Source organism: Cnephaeus nilssonii (assembly GCF_951640355.1).
Source record: "Cnephaeus nilssonii genome assembly, chromosome: 11".
Lineage (NCBI taxonomy): Eukaryota > Metazoa > Chordata > Mammalia > Chiroptera > Vespertilionidae > Cnephaeus > Cnephaeus nilssonii.
The window spans coordinates 11,883,199-11,908,496 of record NC_137082.1 but is presented as its reverse complement, the minus strand read 5'-3'; the positions used below and the strand labels follow the sequence as shown (position 1 = coordinate 11,908,496).

Sequence of the window (25,298 nt, the reverse complement as noted above, 5' to 3'; positions counted from 1 at the left end):
GTCTCCATTTTATAAAAAGCTCCCATGGTGATTCTGATGAGCCAACAGGGTTGAGAATCATTTACCTCGTGAATAACACAGCAGTCATAAATTGTACCCGTGATGTTTGTTTGAGAATTATTTTATGAGAGAGTAATGAAACTGTCAGCTTTATGGAAACATGTCTGAACTTAAATGGTCTGTTTTGTTCCAGGAATTTCAGATAATTTTTACTTATTTCAGCATTTGGTTTTATCTCTGACTAAATACTCTACATTGGGCTGCCATCTGAGTCTGAGAAAGTGATCTTGGGTTCAGTTTTGAAATTGTAGGACTAAGGGGCAAACTTAGCTTGTAAGATTTCTCCCATTTCACATTGAAAATGGGTGGACGTAGAAAAATGAAAGGTGTTAAATCTTCTGTGTCAGGCAGACTGTTCTTGGGTCCTATTTTGTAAAGCTGTTTCTCCCCCGAGATTTCTGTAGACTTCATGATAGTATGTTTGCCTGAGATGCAAGTGAGAAACTCATGTAACTCATAAAACTTCACACTAATTTCCATTCTTGTGTTTTCAGACATGGAACTTGCAGAAATTCGTAAAAGCCATTTAGAGACATAATAATACTCACTTTCTCTAGAATAATAAACCTGACTAATCTTTCTCATACCTTAAATTTATATTAAACTTACATTTTCTCTTCTAGGTATTCTCATGGGAGCAGTTATAAAAATTATAGAGTTTAAAAAACTGGCAAATTGGAAGGTAGGTTCATTTTTAACATAATTATGTTTTTTTTGGTTGTTCTTAATTTTAGCAACACTGATAGTTATGGTGGCTTTCTTATCAATGGAGTTTATATTACCACATTAATTTATTTAACATTCTATTAGATTAGGGTTGATACCTTTGCAACTTAGCTTTTTTAAAGCATGTATCTGTTTCAAGTTAACATGAAGCACTCAATGTTATGTTATTTATGCACATTTTTATAATCTTAAGGGAAGGCTCTAATTAGCATTATTTTATTTATTTATTTAACCTTAGAGAGAGAAACACCGATCAGTTGCCTCCCTCACATGCCCCAACCAGGGATCGAACTCAAAACCTGAGTATGTGCTCTGACTGGGAATCGAACCTGCCACCTTTTGGTGTACACTCCAACCAACTGAACCACACTAGACAGGGCTCTAACTAGTGGTAATATTAAACAATGTTGATAGCTCCCAATTTATTCTATTCTCACAGCTGAGAATAATAAAACATATTTGTCCAGCACTTAGAGCTTACAGAATGCTTTACAAACTATAGTTCATGCTGTCCCCATGATATCCATGGGAGGTAGATTGAGTATTATCATCACCCCATTTTTACAGTTGAGGAAAGTAATGCCCAGAGAAGTCGGGATATGTCCAGTGTCACAGAACTAGGAAGTGGCTGAGTTGAGTCATGTGTCCACACCCTCTGGCCCTGTATATTCTATATTTTCTCCATGGCACCATGCTGGCCTCAGTTTGTGGATGTCCATGCCTTTGTGTTTGCACAGTGGTCATTAGAGAGTGAGCATCATCTTGTGGCATAAGGACTAATTGAAACTTGAATTTAAACTTAAACTTGAGCATTCATATTGAGTAGAGAAATTAACAAGTGTGTTACAACATTGAATTTGTGAATGGAAATAAGGTCCATTTCAAAATATTAAAGAATTGGATGGTTAAAATTTATCACATTTGAGCTTCCTCTTGGGTTAATCTACCTGCTAAGCAATAGAGCAGTGGTCGCCAACCTTTCGGACCTCACGGACCACCAGTAGACCACTGGTTGGAGACCGCTGCTGTAGTGTATAAACTTTCTAAAACAAGCCATGTGACCATTGTGTGAAGCACAATTTGAAATTGTTATACATAATATTCAGGAAATATTATATGTTTAAATGAATTCTCAAGTGTATATTCAGCTTCTAATAGTATAGAACCCTCCTCAGCTGAGCTGAGGCTGGGCAGGCCCCACTGGAGCACATTGTGAATAGTAACTCTGCCTCCTGCAACTTGTTAAATTTAACCATCCTTGCTGGGGCTCGTCCTAGGCCGTGGGGTACAGACTGGAACCCTTTCTCTTCTCCTAGGCTTGTCAGAGCCTGAACTGTACCTAACACATTTTGTTTCATTTGATTTAAAAGCAGTTGATCAAAATTTAAATTGATTTAAAAACAATTTAAAGTTGTTCTATATTTAAATATTATTAATTCATATAAAATTCTGGAATTTTCACATAAAAATCTGAACTCCTAGCTTCTCTCGAAAAAGCAGTTCTCTTAACAGCAGCCTGCATTCTGCTCAGCAGAGATACAAGGCACTGAGGGGCAGCTGCTCCCCTGGTAACACCATGTGGCCCCTGGAAACCTTTGAGTTGTGACCCCTGCTCTGAGTAGTGAGAGGAGAGGAGGTCAGGTTCTCTCGCACTTTTAGTTTTATATGCTTCAGTGTTAGTGAATTTATTTTTACAGATGTGTCAAGTTAAAATAATAGTAATACCCTTTATAGTACAGACAAGTGAGCCCAAGTTGGGTGATGAATTAAGTGCCTGCAGAGCCATCCAGGCAACCAATGCTTGACCTCAGAAAAAGGCAAGTTTTCTAGCGGGGGTGCTAGAGGCAGGCTTCCTGGAAGACCAGTGTTTGTGTAACGCCGAAGCAGGAAGTAGGACCCCTGTTTGGAACCTGGGTGCTGCAGGGAGCAATCGGAGATAAGAAAAGCAAGGAGCTTGGTGTTTTTTTCTCCAAGAAGTTCTATTTTCAGGCTGACTCCCTGGGCCTGCATTCTACCTGTATTGTCGTATGTTCAATATATTTCTCTAAATCAATTGCTTTTTTATTTATATACATTTTTGTAGCAGTTTTTTTAAAGGCTTTATTGTGGTAAAATATACAGAACATAAAATTTACCATTTTAGCAATTTTTAATTGTACAATTCAGTAGCATTAAATACAGCCACAATGTTGTATAATCATCACCACTATTTTCAGAACTTTTTCATCATTCTAGTGAAAACTCAATCCATTAAACAATTCCCCATTCCCTCCTCCCTATTTTTTTATATCAATATATATATGTGTGTGTGTATATATATAATTTTTTAAAATTGATTTCACAGGGGAAGGGAGGGAGAGAGAGATAGAAATATCAATGATGAGAAAGAATCATTGCCTCCTGCATGCCCCCTACTGGGGATTGAGCCCACAACCTGGCATGTGCCCTGACCCGAAATTGAATTGTGACCTCCTGGTTCATAGATTGATGCTCAACCACTAAACCACACCGGCTGGGCCCTCCCTACTTTCTATTCTTTTTTTTTTTTTTTTTTTTTTTTAGTAGCCCTATTCTACTTTCTGTCCTTATGAACTTACTTATTCTAGTTGCCAAACGTAAGTGAAATCATACAATATTTAGCCCTTTGTATCTGACTAATTTTACTTAGCATGTTGTTTTTAAGGTTCATCCATGTTGTAGCATATATCAGAATTGCCTTTCTTTTTATGGCTGAATGATGTTTCATGTAGGTTTATACCATAGTTTATCTATTCATCCGTTGATGGACCCTTGGTTTGTTTCCACCTTTTGGCTGTTGTACATAATGCTGCAATGAACTTTATTTTAAACGAAACATCATAGTACTGTTTTAAGTGGAAAACCAATATCATTTTTATAAATAAACATGATTTTTTTTTAAAAAAAGGAATACTGAAGTCTCTAAGGTCAAGCCTGTCAAAGAGAGAGGTCAGCACTCTGGAGAGAGGCTGTACTCACTGTTGCACCAGACTGAGGTGGCTTTGACATAACTGGGATTGAAAAAGAATCCAAAAGGACTGACTTTCTCAGTCTGCAGGGTCAGCGGTATTTGACACACACTTCTCAAGTGCCACCCAAAATCATCTCAGACTATTTTGGAGGAGATGTTGCCAAAAGGAACCAGGGACCTTTCTGAAACACTATTCACCGTAAAGTGGTGGATGCATTTCCTGTGGCTGCTGTAACAAATTGCCACAAACTGGATGACTTAAAACAACTGAGATTATTCTCTTGTCGTTCTGGAGGCTAGAAATCTGAAATGAAGGTGTTGGCAGAGGCTTTAGGGAGCAAATCCAGGCTCCCAGGGAGAATCCTTCATTGTCTCTTCCAGCTTCTGGTGGCCCAGGCATTCCTTGGCTGTGTCTCTGCCTTAGTCGATCTTAACACGGCCTTCTCTGTGTCTGAGTGTCCTTTTCTATCCCTAATGAGAACACTGTCATTGCGTTTGGAACTCATCCTAATCCAGGATGACCTCATTAGGATCCTTCCCTTAATTCCATCTGCAAAGACCTGATTTCCAAATGAAGTCAGATTCTGAGGTTCCAGGTGAACATGAATTGGGGCTGGAGGACACTCCGAAATCCATTGTAGGTGGGTTCTCCTTTTCCCCAGGGAAGGTTTCGTTTCTGAAATCCAAAAGAATCTGTACGGTGGCTCCACTGCACAGATCCCGAGAATCGGTTGCCCCACAAACCCAGAGATCAGCCCGTTTCTTTCCACGTCGTCCCAGCCTGAGTCATGAGCTGCTTGTACAGGGAGTTATTTTAGACTTAATCAGAAGTCATCATTTGCTTCTATTTTGAGCCTTTCTTAAATGCTATTTTAGTCTTTATGGTAACAGCTGTACATTTGTAAGAATACATTTAATTATTCTTTTGAATAGAGAATTTTGACAAGAAACCAGACTGTCAAGATTGTAGCATAGAAATTTTCATATGCAAAATGGCCTAATTTTGCAGTATTTTATGACTGTGTAGTCATTTTGGGCTTGAAGACCAATATGTGTTTTCCCCCAATCCACCAACAATTAGAGAAATACGTTAATATAGAAAATCCAACTATTATTTCATTCCACCAAAGATGGCAATATCTAGAAATACCTTTCGTAATTGCACTTAATATTTGAATCTGGAAGCATGGTGAGGGAGGGACTGGCTTGATAGCCGTGTCCCAAGTTGTGAGGGCATCAGGAGGGGACTCTTATCTCAGTCAGATTTAGGAAAATGGCAGAGTTGTCTGTGACAGACCGAAAAGGCGGAGCTGTCATAGACACGTGGAGGGTTTCTCTTCCTCTCAGTGGATTGTTTTAGGGCTTACCATTGCCTTTTTCTGGAGGGTTCCAGTTTGTGGACTTGTTTTTGAAAGTGTTCTGCTTGAATTGAAACGTTTTCTACATTAAAATTAATTTTCTTTCCTTAGTAAAGGATAAAAAGCATATGACGGTGTGTTTGGAAGAGATTCATTCTGCTTTTTCTTTTGCTGGTCACCTTTTAAACTCACTTATCCTACTTTTTAAAAATATATTTTTTGTATTGATTTCAGAGAGAAAGGGGGAGTGAGAGAGAGATAGAAACATCAACGATGAGAGGGAATCGTTGATCAGCTGCTTCCTGCACAACCCCTACTGGGGATCGAGCCCACACCTCAGGCATGTGCCTTGACTGGAATCGAACCCTGGACCCTTCAGTCCGCAGGCTAACGCTCTATCCACTGAGCCGAACAGGCTAGGGCTGTCCTACATTATTAAATACACTTTTTTTTTTGTGGTGAGGGTGTTATTTTTTGTTTTCTTGTCTGTCCTCCTGCTTGGTTGTTTTTATCAGGTAGTTATTTAAGCATGGTATGTTTTCACTGGGCCAGGCCTGAGAGAAGAATTACTTTGGCTCTTCATTGATGGATTTAGTTCTTAATTACACAAAGTCCATGCCTCTAAAAATACCCATTTTATGTTTACAGGAAGAAGAAATGTTTCGTCCAAATATGTTTTTCCTTCTATTGCTTCCACCTATTATATTTGAGTCAGGATATTCACTACACAAGGTAAGACTCAGGCACATATTAGTGTTTTTGGTCTGGATGGCTTCCTGTGTTGGTAAGGCAAGTTCCTTAGAAGCTTGGGTGTTGATTTAGCAGTGGTATCTCCATTACACATCCTGGGTATGCAGGGTAGAAGCTGGACTGGACTGCCTGACTTGTGGACAGGAGCAGACATGGTCAATGGGCTGCTTTCATGGTTTCAGGCAGTGTGGCTTATTAAACTAGTGTATTCCATAGAAGGGAGATTTGCCTAGGAAGATGGCCAAAGTGATATTAAGTGGTACACGGATGACACAATGACTCTTCTTGTTGGACACAGGCTAGTACATGTTAAAAGGATGGAGTGTGTCCTGGGTGAACAGGGACATGTACCCTGGGCCTTTTGATTCTCTTAGCTCATCATGTGAGGCCTTTCACCCTCCTTAGGCCCCTTCATCCTTCAGTATCTCCCCTCTCAGTACCCTACCCTGGGCCTCAACTCCCAGCTCGTATTCCCCATCTCCCCCTGCTCCCCAGTCCAGCTACTCTTCACAGGCTGGAGCCCCATCATTCTGCCTCATCTTACTCCTTCAGGCACATTCCCCACTCCCACAGTTGTTCTGCTCGTCCTTGGCTTCTGGGCTCCACCCTTAAGAGTGGCCTCGCTGGCCACAGTTCCCTGCTTTGCCTTGTAATTTCTGGTCTGTCCTCCAACTTCCAGTGGGACTCTTTCTGCCTGGGCGGGAGTTTCTCACTTTTAAGCTAGTTTTGTGTGTGTGCATGTTTCTTTTTTCTTTGCCTATAAGTTTTCTTTAAATGTAAACATATTTAAGTTTTAAAATACATGGTTCAACTTAAAATGTTAGTAATAAAAAGGTTATTTTGTGAGTATGGTAAAAAATTATGAAGGTTGAAAGGACTAAGATTTGGCTAACCATTGGAAAGAGAAAAGAGCCTGCGCTTTGGAGCCAGAGACCTAGATCTAGATCTAATCATGTGCTGCCCCCTATGGATGGCTTTTGGGTACAGCAGAAATTCAAAACAAAAAACAAAACCAAAACCCTACCTCTCAGGTTGCTTTGAAATTTACACTAGCCCTAGCTGGTTTGGCTCAGTGGATAGAGCATCAGTCTGAAGGGTCCCGGGTTTGATTTTAGTCAAGGGCACATACCCAGGTTGCAGTCTCAATCCCCAGTAGGGGGTGTACAGGAGGCAGCCGGTTAATGATGCTCTCTCATCATTGATGTTTCTATCTCTCTCTCCCTCTCCTGTCCTCTCTGAAATCAGTAAAAATATTTTTTTAAAAAAAGAAATTTACACTAGATGAAAGAATATGTGCAAAGCACCACCCATTACATTAAATAAATGGTAGTGCTTCTTATTATTAATAAAACTTATTATTACTAAATTAATATTACTAGTAGTAGTATAAACAATAACATAATAAAGAGTTAAATTTGTCAAGAAACTTTTGGTTAAAACATACAAATTAATCTCTAATTTTTCACCTGAGTACCAAAGCAAAAATATTCTAAGATGTTCAGTTCAGAATTTTTTAATTGTTATTTTATTATTATTATTTAATCCTTACCAGAGGATTTTTTTTATATTAATTTTCAGAGCGAGTGGAAGGGAGGGAGGTGGGGAGGAGAGAGAGAGAGAAACATCAATGTCAGAGACCCATTGATTGGTTACCTCCTGCACGCACCCCAACCAGAATTGGAGATCTAACTGCAACTGAGATATGGGTCCTTGATCAGGAATCGAACCCAAGACCCTTTGATTGATGGGCTGATGCTCTAACCACCGGGAAAAACCAGCCAGGACTATTTTATTGTACATCTATCCACCTAAAATGTGAAAAGGAAGTTTAATGTAAAAAAAAAAATTCCCAAGTCTTATAAACTATTACTGACATCAGGTAATTGTTAAAAAGAAAATAAGCAAAGAGAAATTGAAGGTCAATATTTTTATTCTTAATTTCTTTCATTTCATAAATCTTAAAAGAACTATCAGCAGATTATGAAAATGTTTCAAAACAAATTTGAGGGAATAGATTTGATTTTTGACTTAAAAACATAACACTGATTACTATGTTAGAGCTTGAAAAGTTTTATTTTCTAATTTTTTGAGGGAAGGAAAATAAACTTGTTAAAAATTTGAGGAAAATAATAGTTATTTAAAAAATCATTTCTTGACTTGGGATAGTGAACACATAATACAGTATACAGATGATGTATTAGAGAATTGTATACCTGAAACCTATATAATTTTATTAACCAATGTCACCACCCCCCCCAATAAATTCAATTGAGAAAAAAATAACAATTTCTTTAAAGATGGCTTTCCAGCAGAGAATGTGATAATTTATGTGAAAGGGACTAATGTGATTTGGAAATGTGAATTCAGAAACTGTCTACTTCTGACCTTCCACCAAAGAAGATAGGAAGTTAACTCTGAATGTTTTAATTTAATATTGCTATATTTGCTAATGTAAATTTGGACTTGGAATTAAAAATTCAGTAAGACTATTCTAAGTTGATATGCATTATGTAGGCAGGTATTAGCTCTTTAAATTATTAATATCATACAAAGGATAGAACAATAAGTATGTCAGAAACAGATAAATTCACTTTGTATAACAAAGGGAAGTTCTTCTAGTGTGGTAACTTGTATTTGGGCAAATTTTCAATATCCAGATTAATATTAACCAACTACATATATTTATCAGAATTAGCTCGCTATTAACAGACCAAGATTTAATTTAATCTATCCTATATAATAAAAGCCTAATATGCAAATCAACCGAACAGTGGAACGACCGGTCGCTATGACAAGCACTGACCACCAGGGGGCAGGCGCTCAATGCAGGAGCTGCCCCCAGCCCACAGGCTCCAGGCCAGCCAAGGCAGGTGCCAGTGGGCCCCCTCCCCCCATTGCCCTGCTGGTCACCCCACAGATCAGCCCTGATCGCCAGCCAGGCCTAGGGACCCTACCCGTGCACGAATTTCATGCACTGGGCCTCTAGTTTTAAAATAAGGTAAAGCAGCTTTTTGCAAAGAAAAACTCATAGATGAAAGCCTTTTGTTTAGAAAAAAACAAATCATTGTGTTTGACTTGAGTTATTTGAAAGTTCCTGTGTGCTAAGGATTGATATGCCAAGCAAAGTAATTGAATGCCAGATTATGGGCAGCTGAATCAAAATTGCAATGAATAAAGCAAAGAAACTTCCTGAAGGAGACAGGATTAGTGAGTTGTCAGGGTTAAGCTGAGCACACCCTTTTGAAGTGAGCTTTAAAATGTCAGTCCCTGTTGTCTATGGCTTGACAGCTCCTGAGCGAAAAGATGGGATCCCTTGTCCACGCTCACAGTCAAGGGGTCATCAGTGTTCCCTGGTGTTGCTCCTGAGTGGGTCCACAGGATTCTAATAAACAGCTAATTTTCTTAATTTTATGGAAATGTAAAAGATGCTACTATGCTCTTGGACTCAAATATTTTCTCTTAAATGCCATAGAGTATAGATGGGAATATATTTTATTTGTCATATTTACATTTGATGTTGATAGAGTGAAATAGAATTGTTTAAAAGACCTAGAAAGCAAAAAGGAGTTTCTGATAGTATAATCTACTGTCTTAACATTCTTTATAGTAATGCACCTTTTCTTAATTAAACAAAAAATTATTAAACAAAAGCAGATGTGGTCATTGCCCCTATTGAGTCTGCAGCCTAGTGGGAAAGACAGACATCTGAGAAGGCTTCCCTCAGGAAGAGAGGCCTGAGAACTTAGGGTGATTAGAGTTCACCAAGCAAAGAGGAAGGAAGAGTGGTTCAAACCCAGGAAGCACAGTACGTTTGAAGAACAAAAAACCACTAGTGTGACTGGCATCCAGAAAATAAAGGGGAGAGAGTTAGAGGCCTTCACAGGGGGTCAAACCATCTAGGCTTGGGTTGGGTTTTAGCTGCGATTCGAGTAGAAGTGAGGGTCAGAGTGAAGGTAGCACAATCAGATTGGTCTTTTGCAACAATCATTCTGGAAGTCCTTGGAAGGCAAGGAGCCAGGAATGATTGAGAGTTGCTAGAAGCTATTACAGTGGTCCTGGGGAGAGATGATGGCGGCTTGGGCAAGGGCGCTGGAGATGACGATGGAGAGAAGCAGGGAGATGGGATGTCATGGGGAAGATAAAAGCCACAGGCTCTGTATTAGATGTAGGCATGAGAGAAGACTCCCAGGTTCCCAGCTTGCCAAATAGGGTGGGCGATGGTGCCCTTCACAGAGAATCAAGCATGTCAGGAGGGCCAGGTGTGGGGGCCATGCCTTCATTGACTGGACCAGTTTTTCTAACCATTTCTCTCATTTCTGCTCTTTCAAACAGGGTAACTTCTTTCAAAATATTGGTTCCATCACCTTGTTTTCTGTTTTTGGTACAGCAATTTCTGCTTTTGTAGTAGGTGGAGGAATTTATTTTCTGGGTCAGGTAAGAAAAACATCTGAAAAAATTTTTAAATCTTACATTCTTAGAGCTAGTGCAGGGAGGTGGGGTAGAGACACCTCATGGGGCCTGGGGTTCACATTCAAGATAAATGCTCCACTGGAGGGAAATCCAGACTTATATGAGGCACAGTAAAGTCATGCTAAACTTGTGTTTCAACTCAGTGTCCTCGAAGAGCTTTGATGTTTGAAGTTGAGTGAATTTTTCCCATAATCCTCAAAAGTATTTGTTCTTACTAGCAAACCAATATTGTCTTACGTTGGAATGCCTAAAAATAAAGCAGACTAGATACCACCAAGATCTTCAGATTATAACAATATCATTGTGTTGTTAGGTATATTTGTGTTTCAAAAATTACAGATGATTCTGAATATGTTCACTCAATTCTAACTCATCCATCTGTAGAGTTATACACTCTGGATTTTCCACTATTGCTAAACCAGTTCCCAGTATCATCAATTGGGTGTTTGGGGTTCAAATTATTTTAATTCATTCAAATCAGACCCACCTAGAAAGGTAGTATCTGTGGTTTTGCATTATGCACATTTGTGCAGGTCAGTTCTTTTCCTTTATGGTCAGTAGCAGGAAGTTTACCTGCCCCGGTTCTGTAAAGTTTGAGGTTCAGACAGCTGGGCGACAGGCAGATTTCTCCTATTTGTATCAGATGTCCTTGCTTCCTTTGATGGCTGTAGGCTAAAGCCCATTCCATCTGATTTCACCTTCACTGCTACCTCAGTGGCACCAGAATAAATGTCTGTCCTGCAACCTTCTTCATTGCCCAGCTTCTAGTATCAAATGGTAATAAACTTCAGAGAAGAAAACTGTACTGAATTTGGCTTGAAAAATGTAGCATTCTTTGCCATACTTCTGTTGTATGATAATCGGATGCATGTCTAAACTAAAAAAAACTTGGGACTTTTTAAAAATGTTCAAGTGGTTTGAGGACTGAAGATGAATGTCCTTATCCATTTGTGATAAAGCACTAATGGACATTTTAATCTTCTTGGCTGTTCTCCAGGGGATTTTTTGTGTCTGTGTGTTTGTGTGTTTTATTTTACAGGCTGATGTAATCTCTAAACTCAACATGACAGACAGGTAAATCTTTCATACTCTAACACTATGTGACTACTTTTGAAAAGTGTTCTCCACATTACTTCCTGGGTGTGGTACCTCTCTGTTCTTTTTCTCTCTTTGTTTTGCTGATGATTTCTCTGTAGAATCTATTCTGAATTAATTCAGGTCCCTGGAATTAATCAAAATGAATCGAGGAAATTTTGAAGATCCCTAGTCAGAACATTGCTGATTGAAACGATTAATTTAGTTTGAGCTCTGGAAGGAATAACTCGTGAATTAACTGCCCCCCAAACACACACACACCACATGCTGCACCATTGTTTTATTGTTAAGAATGCTCTTCAACTGGGTTTATATCTTTTCAATGGCCACAATGGAAGTTGTCTTTTCTTTGATTTATTAGGGATGAAGTTGGGAGTGAGGTGTGAATCTTTTTGCTCTGAATTTTCATTAAATTGGGTGGGGGTCCATTGGGGGAGCAGACGGGGCCAAGGGCTCTATTGCGCATGTCCTCCTCATTCTGAAATTACTCCAGTGAGCTCTCAGAGCTGCTGCCTCGGAGCCCAGTCCAAGAACTTCCATTATTAGCTTAGCAAAAGGCCACCTAGGCAGCTGTCTCTCAGATGGTGCCAGATCTAGTGCTGAAAAAGTGCATAAACAGAGTTCAGCTTGGTTTCCCCACTCTGAAAGTCCAGTGAGGATGCAGCCCTGCTCTGTGTTTCTGCATCCACAGCACTTGGTCTGTCCTGTGGCACAGATGGGGAGCTAGGACGCGGGAGCACTCAGCCCGAGTCCCTCCCATCCGGTCAGCCAGAGCTTTCAGCCTTTAGCAGCACCTTGGGGACTAGAATCTTGGAGCCCTTTTCATGGGCAATGTGCCTCTGATAACATTAAGTCCAATCTCTTTTCTCCCAGGGACATAAATTTCAGAGCTTTGGTTGTAGGATAGTTTTGATATATAAACAAGTAGCAAAAGTCACATTCCTATTCCATAAAGAACTGGAAATAAAACAGAACTGGTGCCCTGCATTTTGTAGATATGTTGCCAGTGAAAAGAAATGCCCCAAGCCCAGTCCAAGTAAAGGAAGAGGTCCCAGTGTTCAGTCCTTCAACCTGTTTGGGGGCAACTGGTTAGAGACAGAAAATTATTGATAAATTCTTATAAAATTGAATTGGGCGGATGATTGGGATATTCAGGGGAGAGGAGTAAGAGAATTGTTCCTTAGACAAGCAGAGTAACAGCCAGGTAGAGTTTCTTCCTCTGGGTGCAGATACTTCGTTTCCTGTGGAAAGTGACTGTCTCACAGCTGGGGAGTGTTCTGGAAAAGTTAGCCGCAGTCGCAGACCCACATGGCTGCAGGGCCTGGCAGAGCATGCCACAGGGGAAGCTGACCAGGTGGCGACAGGGAACCAGAGAGCACGCCCTGTCTGAAAGGAACGGCCACTTCTCGGCTCCACCTAGTAATCACCATTATGGGCCCAGAATTATTAGATATTAAAAAATTGTTTTCGCCGCACTGGCGTGGCTCTCGTTGGGCGTCAACCTATGAACCAGGAGGGCACGGTTCAATTCCCAGTTAGGGCATATGCCGGGGTTGCAGGTTCAATCCCCAGTGTTGGGCATGCAGGAGGCAGCCAATCAATGATTCTCTCTCATCATTGATCTTTCTACTTCTCTCTCCCTCTCCCTTCCTCTCTGAAATCAATAAAAATATATTTTTAATGTGTTTTTTTTCCAAAAGAGGCCAGGTTTTTAGATATTAATAGGGAATTTTCTGCTTTTCAAAGGTTGACAATTTATTCATTTCTTTAAAACACCATGCAAGTCAAACATAGGATCCACAGACCTCTGCACTAGAGAAAACATTAAACCTAAAACTTTGTTACACTCTATTTTAGTGCTATTTCTGCTGGAGAGATATTTCACTCTTCAATGCACCCTGAATTATTTCACCATCCTAGACTATTTCCTTTTTGGTTTTTTGATGTTGCTATCCTTTGAGATGATGGAATCAAGAAAACACACTTTTAAGTTGAACTTCTAGCTTCTGATCTTTTTAAAAAACTGGGTCATGAAGGTGTGAAATGGAGCAACTGATGGCAAGGTCACATGACCCCTTAGATTCAGGCCTCTTGATGACTCAGGCAGTTCATAGTTCAGACTTTTCATAGTCACTGTCGGAAATGCCCTGCCCCAATTTAGATTCCCAACCAAAGCTAAATGTGTTATATAATTTATTCAAAGCATTTCCCCCAACCCTTTATTATGAACATACAGCAAAGGTGGACATTGTACAGTGGACACCCACATGACCATCACAATGTCAGGAATCTCTTCTCTGCTGTCTCAGCTCAGCTAGTCCCTGATTGACTTTATCCTTGGGCACATTCACTCCATGTGGCCATACTGATGGCTCTGGACTCACGTCACCCTTCAACCATCCCTGCCAAAGGGCCAACCTAATTCCCCATGACATGGTAAAATGCCTGGTGATGGCCCTTGTTCACCAAGCCTGGGTCCCCTACCCACTCCTAGATGCCCAACGCAACTATATGAAGGGAGAGTAGGGGAGTTGGCTTCCCAAAGGAAAATTGGGCTGCTGTTACCAAAACCAGGGTGCATGGGTGTTCAGAAGGGAGAACCATGCCTGTCTGCTCTGCTGTACGACACTAAAGAGTGGAGGCAGGGGCCAGCTGAGCCGAGCAAAGTCAGCACACAGCACACAACCCACCTGAGGCTCCCAAAACTCTCCCCACCTCCACACTCTCCCCCCCCCCCCCCCGCCACTTCAGAATACACTTTTTAGACATTCTTCTTCCTTCAAGGCCCCTGCGGTGTCAGCATGGGTGGTGAGAGTGGGGATAAAAGAAGAGAGATGAGAAGGTCTGAGCCTGGGTTGCAGCACAAGGGCTTCAAGGCCAGCTGCCAACCAGACAGGGCAGTTGTTTGGTGGCACTACCTGTCCTTCCCTCCCATCCACTCTCCACAAACCTCTCTGGGCCGTGCTCAGTCCCACTCCTGGGAATATGCCCATGACTAAACACAGTACCCTCACCCTGGCACTCACTGAAGGCGAGAGGCAGGTAAGGTCACAGCTCTAAGACATGTGGCAGCTTCTGTGAGGACAGAAAGTCTGGGAACTGGCTCTGAGCTGAACCCATCTTTTGGGTCTGGCCCTCAGCTTGGGATCCAGAGGCTCTCCTTGAGATGAGCAGGCTCTCCTGATAGAATTCACCTGAGTCAAACTCACAGGGAGCACCCAGGAAATCAGAACTGTAACTGGGAAGGCAGCTGAGCATCTCCCCCCGCCAGCACCCCTCTCCCTGAGCCCGAGTCCAGTGACCAGTCAGGGTTGCTGCTGATGGTGGAGTGGACAGAGCTGTGTGGCTACCTCTTCCCTCACAAACTGCAGGCTGGTGAGCGGGGGGAAGGAGAGGTGGGCAGTCTCTGGCTTACATCCCCCATGCAGGGCTGTCACGTTGGGGCTGCGTGTTTTGCCTGTGTTATAGAAGGAGCAGGCTGACCATTCTGCTGGAGTAGAAAGAAGGCAGTGCCGGGCAGAGCAGTGTGAGGGAATAGGAGGCTTCAGGAACACTGAGGTAGAAAACAGACAAACTGCTGAGAGAACGAATCATCCAGACTCCTCAGGTGGCCCACAAGGCCCCATGGGGTGATCTCCCTGGCCACCCTCTACCATCTCCTGCCACTCACCCTCACCCTCACCCTCACTGTACAGCTGCCACACTTGCCTTTTTGTTTCTCAGGCAACCAAGCTGAGTCCCACTTCAGAGGTAGCTTGCTGTTGCCACTGCCCCCAGATCTTGGCCTGGCCATCTACTTCTTGGTCAGGTCCTTGTTCAGATAAGTCATTTCTTCCAGAGGCCTTTCCTGACCACCCAGTCTTACTGTCCCCCCACCCCTGGCCCCTGCCAGGGTACTCTTCTCTCATTACCCCGATTTCCTGTGTAAAGCATGCCATTTCTGAATTGGTCTGTCTCTAGATATTGCTATATCTAGTGGTGTGGTTAGGGGCAGCGACTCTGAGCCAGATGCCCTGTGTTTGAATCCTTGTTCGCTGTCCCACCTTGGACAGGTTCCTTAACATCATTGTCCCTCAGTTTTCTCCTATGTAATTGGGGCAGTAATAGAGCCATCTCATATGGTGAATTACTGAGTTACTATATGTAAAGTGCTTAAGTGCCTGGGACATGGTAAGTGCCACAGAAAGGTTTGCTGCTATTATTACCTTCAGTGCCTGAAACACATTTGGCCATTCATACATATTTGTTGGAGGAAATGAGACCTTCATTGGTACTGTCGACGAGAGCCGCTGGCCTGGTGGGAGGCAGCACTGGGGCTGGTGCCTGCCAGCCAAGCCGCCCATCCTCTGGAGCACCTAGAGTTGCTGCTGGCTCTTGGCATTTTTTTAGATGTTACAAATATGAGTGGAGGCTGGGGTCGGTCACAGATGGTGGCAAGGGGCAAGCAGAGGTCAGATCCAGGAGCCCATGAGTCATTTGGGGGAGGCCCCTGAGCTATCATGGTTCCAACTGCTCGGACCAAAAAGTCTTGGAATTTCAATGCATTTAAGCAAAAGTCTTCCATCCATCACTGGTCAAAGTGTTAATACTTATAGTGGGAAACCAGGCCATTCCTAACAACTCTTAGAGTGGGCACTTCACTGCTCCACCCACAATGTCAGTTCACAGATAGCACAGGGAAAAATAGTGCATCTTCTGTCATTACTTCAGCTATAAGGTGTGTATTTGTTATATCAAATATACTCCCCGGCTTTAATGCTTTAACATGTGGACCAAGTGATGAGTGTTTCAGAGTTTGCCCTTTCTGTTCCCTTCTTTACAGTTTTGCATTTGGCTCCCTAATTTCTGCTGTCGATCCAGTGGCTACTATTGCCATTTTCAATGCACTCCACATAGACCCAGTGCTCAACATGCTGGTTTTTGGAGAGAGTATTCTCAACGATGCAGTCTCCATCGTCTTGACCAAGTAAGTGTGCTCTCTTCAAGGGACAGAACTAAAGGTCCCAGTAACAAAGGGACAGATATTTCCATGCAGCTGTGTGTGCAGTTGCTTGTCCTCTGGGTGATCAGTTCACCTGCTTCTCCTCTTTCTGTCCTGACAAGCCCTGATGTGCCCCAGGGATGCTGTCAAGGTTTAGAGTGATCCCCCTTTTATGACCTACCTCTTAGCAGTAGTTTTGAGTGCAGCTTCTTATCTGCACCACTGGGGATGCTTATTAAATGTAGCATTCCCAGGCCCCACCCTCAGAGCTTCTAAGTTGGTGACTGGTCTGGGGTGAGTCCTAAGAACTTAGGTTTAACGATGATGGAGCAGCCGGTTGAGGGATGAGAGTTGGGACTGCATTGTTGCAGACAACATAGACAGACCTTACTCTTCCGCTTCGGAGTTGTTGCAGGTCACCTTCCTTTTCACAGACATCACAGAAGGTAGTGATACTAATAGGCCCTTCGGAAGATGCTGTTGAGTGAAAGCCACTTTGGAAACTGCAGATCTTTTTCAAATGTTCATTGGTATTATTGCCCTTGTATCTGAGACATTAAAGGGGAGTCATCAAATGTCATTGGGGAAAGGAAATGAATTCAAGATCATTTCAAATGTGTTTCTTTGATGTAGGGCTATTTCCTTGACCTCTGCATTTTGTGGCATTCATTAGCATGCGTGAGCTAGAGACCCAAACAATTTTGCCAAAAAACAGAAAAGGCACCAACTGTCAAAGCAGCTGAAGAAAAGAGCCCTGTGCAGTGTGTCAGAGACGAGCCATGAGAATTTTAGGAGCCAGCCAGTGTTCTGTTAGAGAATAGAATTTCCACGACCTGAATTCTGTCTTATTTCCTTTGTCACAAGGTTCCTTACTAAGCCTAACACTCTGTGGTAGTTAGCATTTTCTTAAAAGCTTTATTATAGACTACATTAGAAATTCTGACGTTGGACTAAAGGATGTTTTATAATGGAAAGAGTCCCAATTTTGGAGTCAGGCTGACCTGGGCTCAAGTCCTAGAGGTGCCACTGATAGCTGTGTGGTCCTGGGTGGGCTCTTTCACCTCTCTGAGCCACAGGCTTCTCCGTACTCAAATGAGAGTGATAAAGCCTCCACCTAGGATTGGATTTGAGGATTGAATAGTTAAGTATGGTGCTATGAGAAAAGCATTTGACGTCAATTAATGTGAGACCCTTTCCTCTTCTACTCCTACCCCTATTATTGTTTCATTGTTTGCCCTGTTTTTAGCCTACTTTGTAGGAAGAACTTACCAAAGGTTGCCTATATTTTATTTTTTTAATATATTTTTATTTACTTCAGAGAGGAAGGGAGAGGGAGAGAGAGAGAGTTAGAAATACCAATGATGAGAGAGAGTCACTGATCGATTGCCTCCTGCACACCCCACACTGGGGATCGAGCCCACAACCTGGGCATGTGCCCTGACCAGGAATCAAATGTGACCTCCTGGTTTGTAGGTCGACACTTAATCACTGAGCCACGCCGGCCAGGCTACATGTATTTTATTTTGATGAACTTATATCTTATATACTGTACTGCAGCTTTTCCATTGAACAGAGTTGATAAAATAATCTTCTACAACATCATTTTACTGGTCACAGAATATTCCTTTCTATGGATTTACTATGACCTATTTGACCAATTCCCTGTTATTGCCTTTTTTACATTTCTCTTGGTAAAAATTTCTATAGCTTCATTAGGAAATTCTCATACATCATGCTATAAGACCTTTAAGAAATCTGATGGTAATATATTTTTCTTATTTAAGATCTACCCTGAAAGCTTCTTAGCTTTGGGTTTTCACTTTTATCTCATACTAGTAACCCAGTGCGCAAAATCGAGTGGCCCTGCCCACCTGCATGTGCCCAGCCCACCCGCCCACCACCCCGCCTTGACACTCTAACCCAGTCATGGGCAATCTTTTGAGCTTGGTGTGTCAAACTTCGCCAAAAAACTGAGCATAACTCGGGTAGTGTGTCACTTTGAGGAAAAAACATTATTTCGCAAATGTTTCATCCTCAGGAGCAGCAAATGTTTCATCCTCAGCATGCGGCCGCCTCAGCGGCCGCGTGTCATCAGAAATGACTACGCGTGTCAGTGCTGACAAGCGTGTCATAGGTTTGCCATCACTGCTCTAACCTCTCCACCCAGAGCTCAAGTGTGCCTGGCCCTGCCCCCAACCCCTCCAGCCTTCTCCGGCAGCTTCAAGCCCCGCCCTTGGTCCCAAGAGTCATCTCTGGCTGGTCCCGCCTCCTCCAGGCGCCTCCCCACTTCCACCCCGTCTCCAGAGCAACACGGTGGCTCCGCCCCATCATGGCGCCAGAGGAGAGCGTGGAAGCCTCCTGCCTGCTGCGGAGTTTTGAGCGCCGCTCTCCTTTCCCTGGCAGGTGGGCAGCAGGCGAGCTGAGTGCGAGCGGTGGGTGGCGAAGGACTGGAGAGGAGGGCGCTAGGGGCTCTCACCCCCGCCCTCCCCACCAAGGGATGGTCCTGTCTCCTCCAGGTACCTCCTCGCTTCCACCCCATCTCCGGAGCAACACGGCAGCTCCGCCCCACCGCGCACACAGCCTCTTGCTGAGTGGTTGTTACGGCATGAGGGCGTCACAACCATTAGCATATTAGCTCTTTATTATATAGGATTCTGGCTGCACATATTGAATATTTGTGATAAAGAATTTTTCCCAAATTGGAAATGACATCATGAGTTATTTTTATACGTTAGGAGCTAAACTCAATGGCTTTGTTTCTATTTTTTTTTAAAGAATCTGTCAAAAGTAGGACCTTTTCTGAGCTTTTCCATGTTTCTTTGCCACAAAAAGGCCAAAGAATAGGAGATAACTTTCTTTTTAAAATGAGAAATGCTGGAGTCATTCATTATAAGTAGCCAAAGGTTCTTCCTGGAAAAAGTGCTTTTGAAGGTCAAGATCACCTATGATGACAGTTCCCCAAACTGCATCTGTGGAACACATGCATATATAGTTTCCAGCCTCCACCTCCACCACTACTGGGACACAGGCTCGGATAGGAGTCACTGACTAAGCCATGTCCAGCCTCGCTGATTCTCCACACATGCTACAGGCTGGTCATCCACCCTCAGCATTTGGTGATGGTCCTCTGTGTTCCAAACACTGTCCAGAGACCAGTGGGACTTGACAAATTCAACCCAAGGTGAGAGAAAGATGCTCACAAGGAAGTGAACACAATGGTGCAAGGGGGAAATAGTCACTCTGAAGGATTTGAGTGAGGTTTCTCAGGTGAGCTGTCTTGTGAGCCATTTTCAATTAGAAGAGGGAGATTGGGGAGAAAGGAGCATGGTGGGTGTGCCCTTTTTTGCATTACAGGAGGGAGCTATTGTCAGCATTCCTTGGTTTATAAGGTAGAATCGGGTCTTGTTTTTAAGGGTATATTTAATAAATGATCATTTTCAAAGTGATCTGGCACGTTTATCTTTGCAACTGAATATAGGAATGAATTACCCCTTTTTTTAAATATATTTTCATTGATTTCAGAGAGAGGAAGAAAGAGGGAGAGAGACAGAAACATCAATGATGAGAGAGAATCATCGATAGGCTGCCTCCTGCATGCCCCCTACTGGGGATCGAACCAGGAATCAAACCAGGACCTCCTGGTTCATGGGTGGACGCTCAACCACTGAGCACACTGGCCCAGCATACCCCCTTCTTTAATGTTTTCACTTTCATAAGTGCCAGAAAGTTAAGAAGTATCTTCTGTTTCTTCATTAACTTTAATTAAATTAGTTTTAGCTTTGATTTGTTACTATGACAATTTATTCTTAAAATAATTGCTGTAGAGGAAACCTTTTGTTCTCTCCAGCTACAGCTTAAGCTCATGAAATGGAACCCGAAGCAGCATTGTCTTATATTCTTAAGGTGAGAGAAACATGACCTGAAAAAATAAAATGTAGACAATTACCAGGCCAGAAAGAGTCCAATGCTACTTTCATTTATCTTGAGTTCAGGAACCATTGGCCTAAGCCTTCTCTCCATAAAAAGAAAGCAGTGACACTAGCTGGTATACCATCTGAGGGAGTCATCTGGGGTGGGGCTAGATACTTACTGTATGCATGTGGCCCACAGATCATTTGGGAACTGGGTGATCTTACCCTTCAAGAGCACTTTCCCAGTAAGAACCCTTGTTGGATCCCAGCATTCCCCAAGGTGGGATGTTAACCTGCAATCTACTACTAGGAAAGAAAGGGAATTGGCGGCAGCGGGGGAGGGGGGGTGTAATTGTACATTTAGTGAGTTTGGAAAACATTTGTGTGAAAAAAAGTTAGATTAAAAAAAATATTTTTTGCAGGACTTCTCAGAACCTTTATTATGTTACATTGTACAGTGAATTGCCATGAAAGGCTTCCTGAGGTTATTTGATCAAGCTATCAGATTATCAGAGATTATCTTGCTTTAAAATTATACCAATTCATGAAATGTTGAATAATGAAACTGAATATTACTATTGACAATTCTTCGCTTTGAGTACTGATTCAGCAAAAATTTATTGAGTGTCTTTTGTGTGCCAGGCTCTGCCTTAGGCCCTGGACATATGACAGTTAAACAGGATTGGTCCTCATGGAACAATTAGTTTTCACATGCTGTGGAGAAGGCAAGCCACAGGAGAGCCTGTAAATGGCTGGCCTGTGCGAAGGGTCCCTGAGAAAGTAACACTGACCCTGGGTTCTGAGAAACAAACCGGGAAGTTAGGGAGGCCAAGGAGATGAAAGGTGACTATAAGGAAGTGCCAGTCACAGTGGGGCCTACCCTGAAGGAGGAGAAAATGGGATCAAGAGGTATGGCAGGGAGAGGAATCAGGTGGAAACAACATAGGGATTGGGCCAGCGAATAGAAAATAATGGTGGCCAGGAAACCAAGTTAAGGAATGCAAAAATGTCACCACCCCTCCACTCTCTACTCTAAAACACAGAGGTAGCTGATTGTATCTCCCTTCTAACTGCCTGCTTAAACTACTGACCCCCATGCACAGTTGATCAAGGTTTGACTGCTATATGACCTTCCCAGGGTGGTGGTAACAGGCAGTCCACCATCTTGCCCCAATAGCGCAGGTGTGGATGTAGTTACCAAGCAACACAGCAGGAAAAGGAAGTCACCCACCCCACCCTGAAATGGAAAATTCTGCAAGCCTGACTTTTTAAAAAAGCCTGCCTTAGGGCGCAAGCCTGCTTTGTCCCCAGCTTATAAAAGCAGCCAAGCAGAGCCAGCCCCAGAGCCAGTTTAGAGGACCATCCTTTCCTCTGTGCTGCCTCCCTTGTGCTCGAGCATAAGCTTAATAAAATCTGTCTGGAAATTTCTCCGGGGGGCAGGGGGCGGCGGGCGGGGGGTTCTTGTTGATTTCTATCCTGGGTAACTCAAGAACCCCAACTCTGTTAACAAGGTTATGCTAAGAAGACTAGGCTTCCTCCTACAAAGCAGCAGGGAACTGTTGATGGGTTGTGAATGACCAATAACCTGATCAGATGTGAATTTTATGGGGATCATTCAGGCCATTGAATGGAGAATGGGTTGGTCCAGGGGTCCTCAAACTTTTTAAACAGGGGGCCAGTTCACTGTCCCTCAGACTGTTGGAGGGCCGGACTATAGTTTTAAAAAAACTATGAACAAATTCCTATGCACACTGCACATATCTTATTTTGAAGTAAAAAAACAAAATGGCAAAAACACCCACATGTGGCCCGCGGGCCGTAGTTTGAGGACGCCTGGGTTGGTCCCTAGGGAGACGAGGTATAGAGAGAGCAATGGGACAGCAGATAGGGCAGAAAGGGAGAGAAGTGGATGGATTTAAGAGACAATCTGAAGGTAGGACCAGACGGCAAGCGTAGGATATTTAATGAGAATAACTCAATTTTAGTGGCATAACCGTTTTCCCTTTGAGGGTAAAACCAACAATTGAATTTAATGGCTTCTGACAGTTTTAATTTGTTCTTTTACAATGAAAGAAAAGTTCTTTCAATTCTTCCTCCTAAATCCATCCTCTCTGTACCCAACACTTGCACTCAATGATGGTTCTTCTTTAGGTGGCTCCATTCTAATCTGACTTCATGCCACAGCCTTAATTTCCAGTTTTACCACAGGATCCCCCCATAATAGAAATACTCCCCAGCGCCTTCAGGATGAAATACCAAATCCTTCGCCTGGTTCATCAAAAGCCTTTCACAGGTCCTGTGCTGCCTGCTGCTCTGGCCTTACCTCTTGCCACTGTCCGCCCCACCGCACAAACACCCCCATTCTTTTTCTGTATTTTATCCATACTAACCTCTGTCATTGAATGCTCCCAGAATGGGCTTGTATTCTCAGGCTCTCTGCCTCTGCACATGTTGTTCCCTCAGCCTGGGGTGCTTTCCCTCATTGTTCTGCATCCCAAATCTAAACCCAGCCCATATGTTATGCAGCACCTCCTTGAGGTTAGATGCCCACTTTGTGTTTCTACAGCCCTTTGCCCTTACCCCAGATTGTCATTAGTTCCCATCTCATTAAACTGGGGGCACTCCTTAAGGGCAGTCATCTCTGAACCCCCAGAAATTGGCCTAGTACCTGGAACAAAGCAGGTAAACAAATAAATGTGTGACTCACTAAATGATGGACCGAATGAATGACAGAATAATCAAGGAATAAATTTTGAGTTCTAAGTTAATTTCTAATAACTTTGTCTATAACATTTTAACTTCTTTCTGTTTTTCTTCTATTTCCTAGCACAGCTGAAGGTTTAACAAGAAAAAATATGTCAGATGTCAGTGGGTGGCAAACATTTTTACAAGCCCTTGGCTACTTCCTCAAAATGTTCTTTGGCTCAGCAGCGCTCGGCACTCTCACTGGCTTAATCTCTGCATTAATATCCTTTTACTATGATGAACATGTGTGGCTGAGAAGATTATTCCTAATTATATCCATGGTTAGCCATTTTCTCCTATTCCTTAAGGGAACCAATTTTAGTCTAAGGTTGTGTTTGATGGAGGATTTTTATGCTTAGTTGTGGTTTGAGGAGCACTTTCATTTAAACTCAAGGACTTTTAAATTTAATATGTGAAATTTAGGGTGTCACTTTTTAAAGCTTAAAAAACATGTACACTGTTGGATATCGGATCTGATTTGGGAGACTTCTTAGTTCCTAGAGAATGATAACCACATTCATATAATTTTCATTTTCTGCTGTCTCTCTTTTCACATTCCAAAAATTGGAAATTAATTTCCTTTGAAAATGTCAAATTGAGAAAATCTGGAAGTGTTTTCTGAAAGGACCAGAAAAGAGACTTTCAAAGTGAGCTCATCTAAGTTATTTGCACTGATTTTCTTGCTTAACTACCCATAAGCTTTTCCAGCCAGAGAAGAGGCTTGTGAAGCCCAGTGACACCTTTATTGCTGTAGAAAATTTGTCATGTTCTAACAGGAATAGGCTCCAGACCACTTCTGTGCTAGCCTAAGCCTGCGTCTCAGGGAGGTGCCACCTGGCCCTCCTCCACGAGCAGTGTGTCTCACAGATGGCCGGAAAAGCCTTCTTTGCCTGTGACAGGCATGTTTGTTTGCCATCCTGTTGAATTTTCCCTTCGACTCCTGTGTCCAGAAGTCTAAAGGCTCTAGTGAGTTGGTTGACAGCTTCTCATATTGTACCAACAAACAGAATAGGAAATAAACTTTATCCAGCTCAGTACTTTCCTCCATATTTATCTTTTTCTTAAAAAGAGTCGGGGGAGCATCTACTGTAATGAAGCCAGGTGAATGGTGCTGTGAGTTCCAGCAAGGGCATATGAACAATATTTGGAATATGTAAAAGGCTCTCCTTTGACAGATGAGTTTGAAAATCTCCAGGAATAGGAAAAAGGGCCCTTTGATGGGGTATTGAACCCCAAAGTTCTGGAAAACCCTATTAGTTCATCTCATCTGATGCAGGAAGAGGAGGTGAAAGAATAACAAGGCCCAGAAGGGACCTGGCAGTGTGGGCTATCCTCAGTCCGTCTGCAGCCCCAGCTTTGCCCCCCACAGGCCTGGCACATTCCCAGTCTTCCAGGTCAGCATTTTTTAAAAGATATTTTAAATTGGTTTTTAGAAAGAGAGGAAAGGAGAGGGAGATAGAAACATCAATGTGAGAGTGAGACATTGATCAGCTGCTTCCTATACACCTCCTACTGGGATCAAGCCCGCAACCCAGGTTTGTGCTCTGACTGAGAATCAAACTGGTGACCTTTCAGTGCATAGGATGATGCCCAACCAACAGAGCCACACTGGCCAGGGCCCAAGTCAGTATTTTTAACTGAGTTAACTTAGGTTGGTTTTAATCCCACCCCCTCTTACCATTTGTCTCAGGAATTTACATTTCTTACTTTATCAGATTCCCTTTCTTAAAACAACTGTCTCCCTGCAAAGAAAAAAAATCCATGATGACAGGTTTTCAATTGTTGCCTTAGAATGTTGCAAAATCTTGTATCTATTGTTCAATTTATATTTGGAAGGCAGCAGTTTTGTGACTTCACTAGATCTCCCACCAACTGTCCCTCAATTCTCTTTCCTTGACAACTCATTTACGTGCTAAAGCATATTGACTTGAGGAAAACGCCTTCCTTGGAGTTCGGCATGATGATCATTTTTGCGTATCTTCCTTATGGGCTTGCGGAAGGAATCTCACTCTCGGGTAAGTGAACGAGAGCATTGAAATGCTAGGTGATGGCGTGTTGTCCTGCCTGGTGAGAGAGGTTATGTCAGTTGGGTCACTTTCAATCACAAGAGACAGTCACAACTCAGAAGAACTTGCAACAAAGGGAATCTACTGGTCCCGTAGGGACACATCTGGATTTAGACCTGGCTGGATCCAGGGCCTCAGTGTTGTCAC

At 42.7% G+C, this 25,298-nt stretch overlaps 1 protein-coding gene across 3 annotated transcripts in view; it reads left to right on the top strand.

Annotated features, from left to right (window-relative positions):
- The window catches only part of SLC9A8 (solute carrier family 9 member A8), a 70,151-nt gene that overhangs the window by 19,645 nt on the left and 25,208 nt on the right, over nt 1–25,298 (top strand). For 2 of the 3 annotated variants that reach the window (XM_079783895.1, XM_079783894.1), the window contains exons 4-8: nt 684–742; nt 5,782–5,865; nt 10,216–10,317; nt 16,271–16,414; nt 25,004–25,100. In XM_079783895.1, coding sequence (XP_079640021.1) covers nt 684–742; nt 5,782–5,865; nt 10,216–10,317; nt 16,271–16,414; nt 25,004–25,100 — 486 coding nt within the window. Of the gene's footprint in view, nt 1–683; nt 743–5,781; nt 5,866–10,215; nt 10,318–11,392; nt 11,428–16,270; nt 16,415–23,167; nt 23,331–25,003; nt 25,101–25,298 lie in introns of all 3 variants that reach the window. The other variant, XM_079783896.1, reaches the window with a different exon arrangement.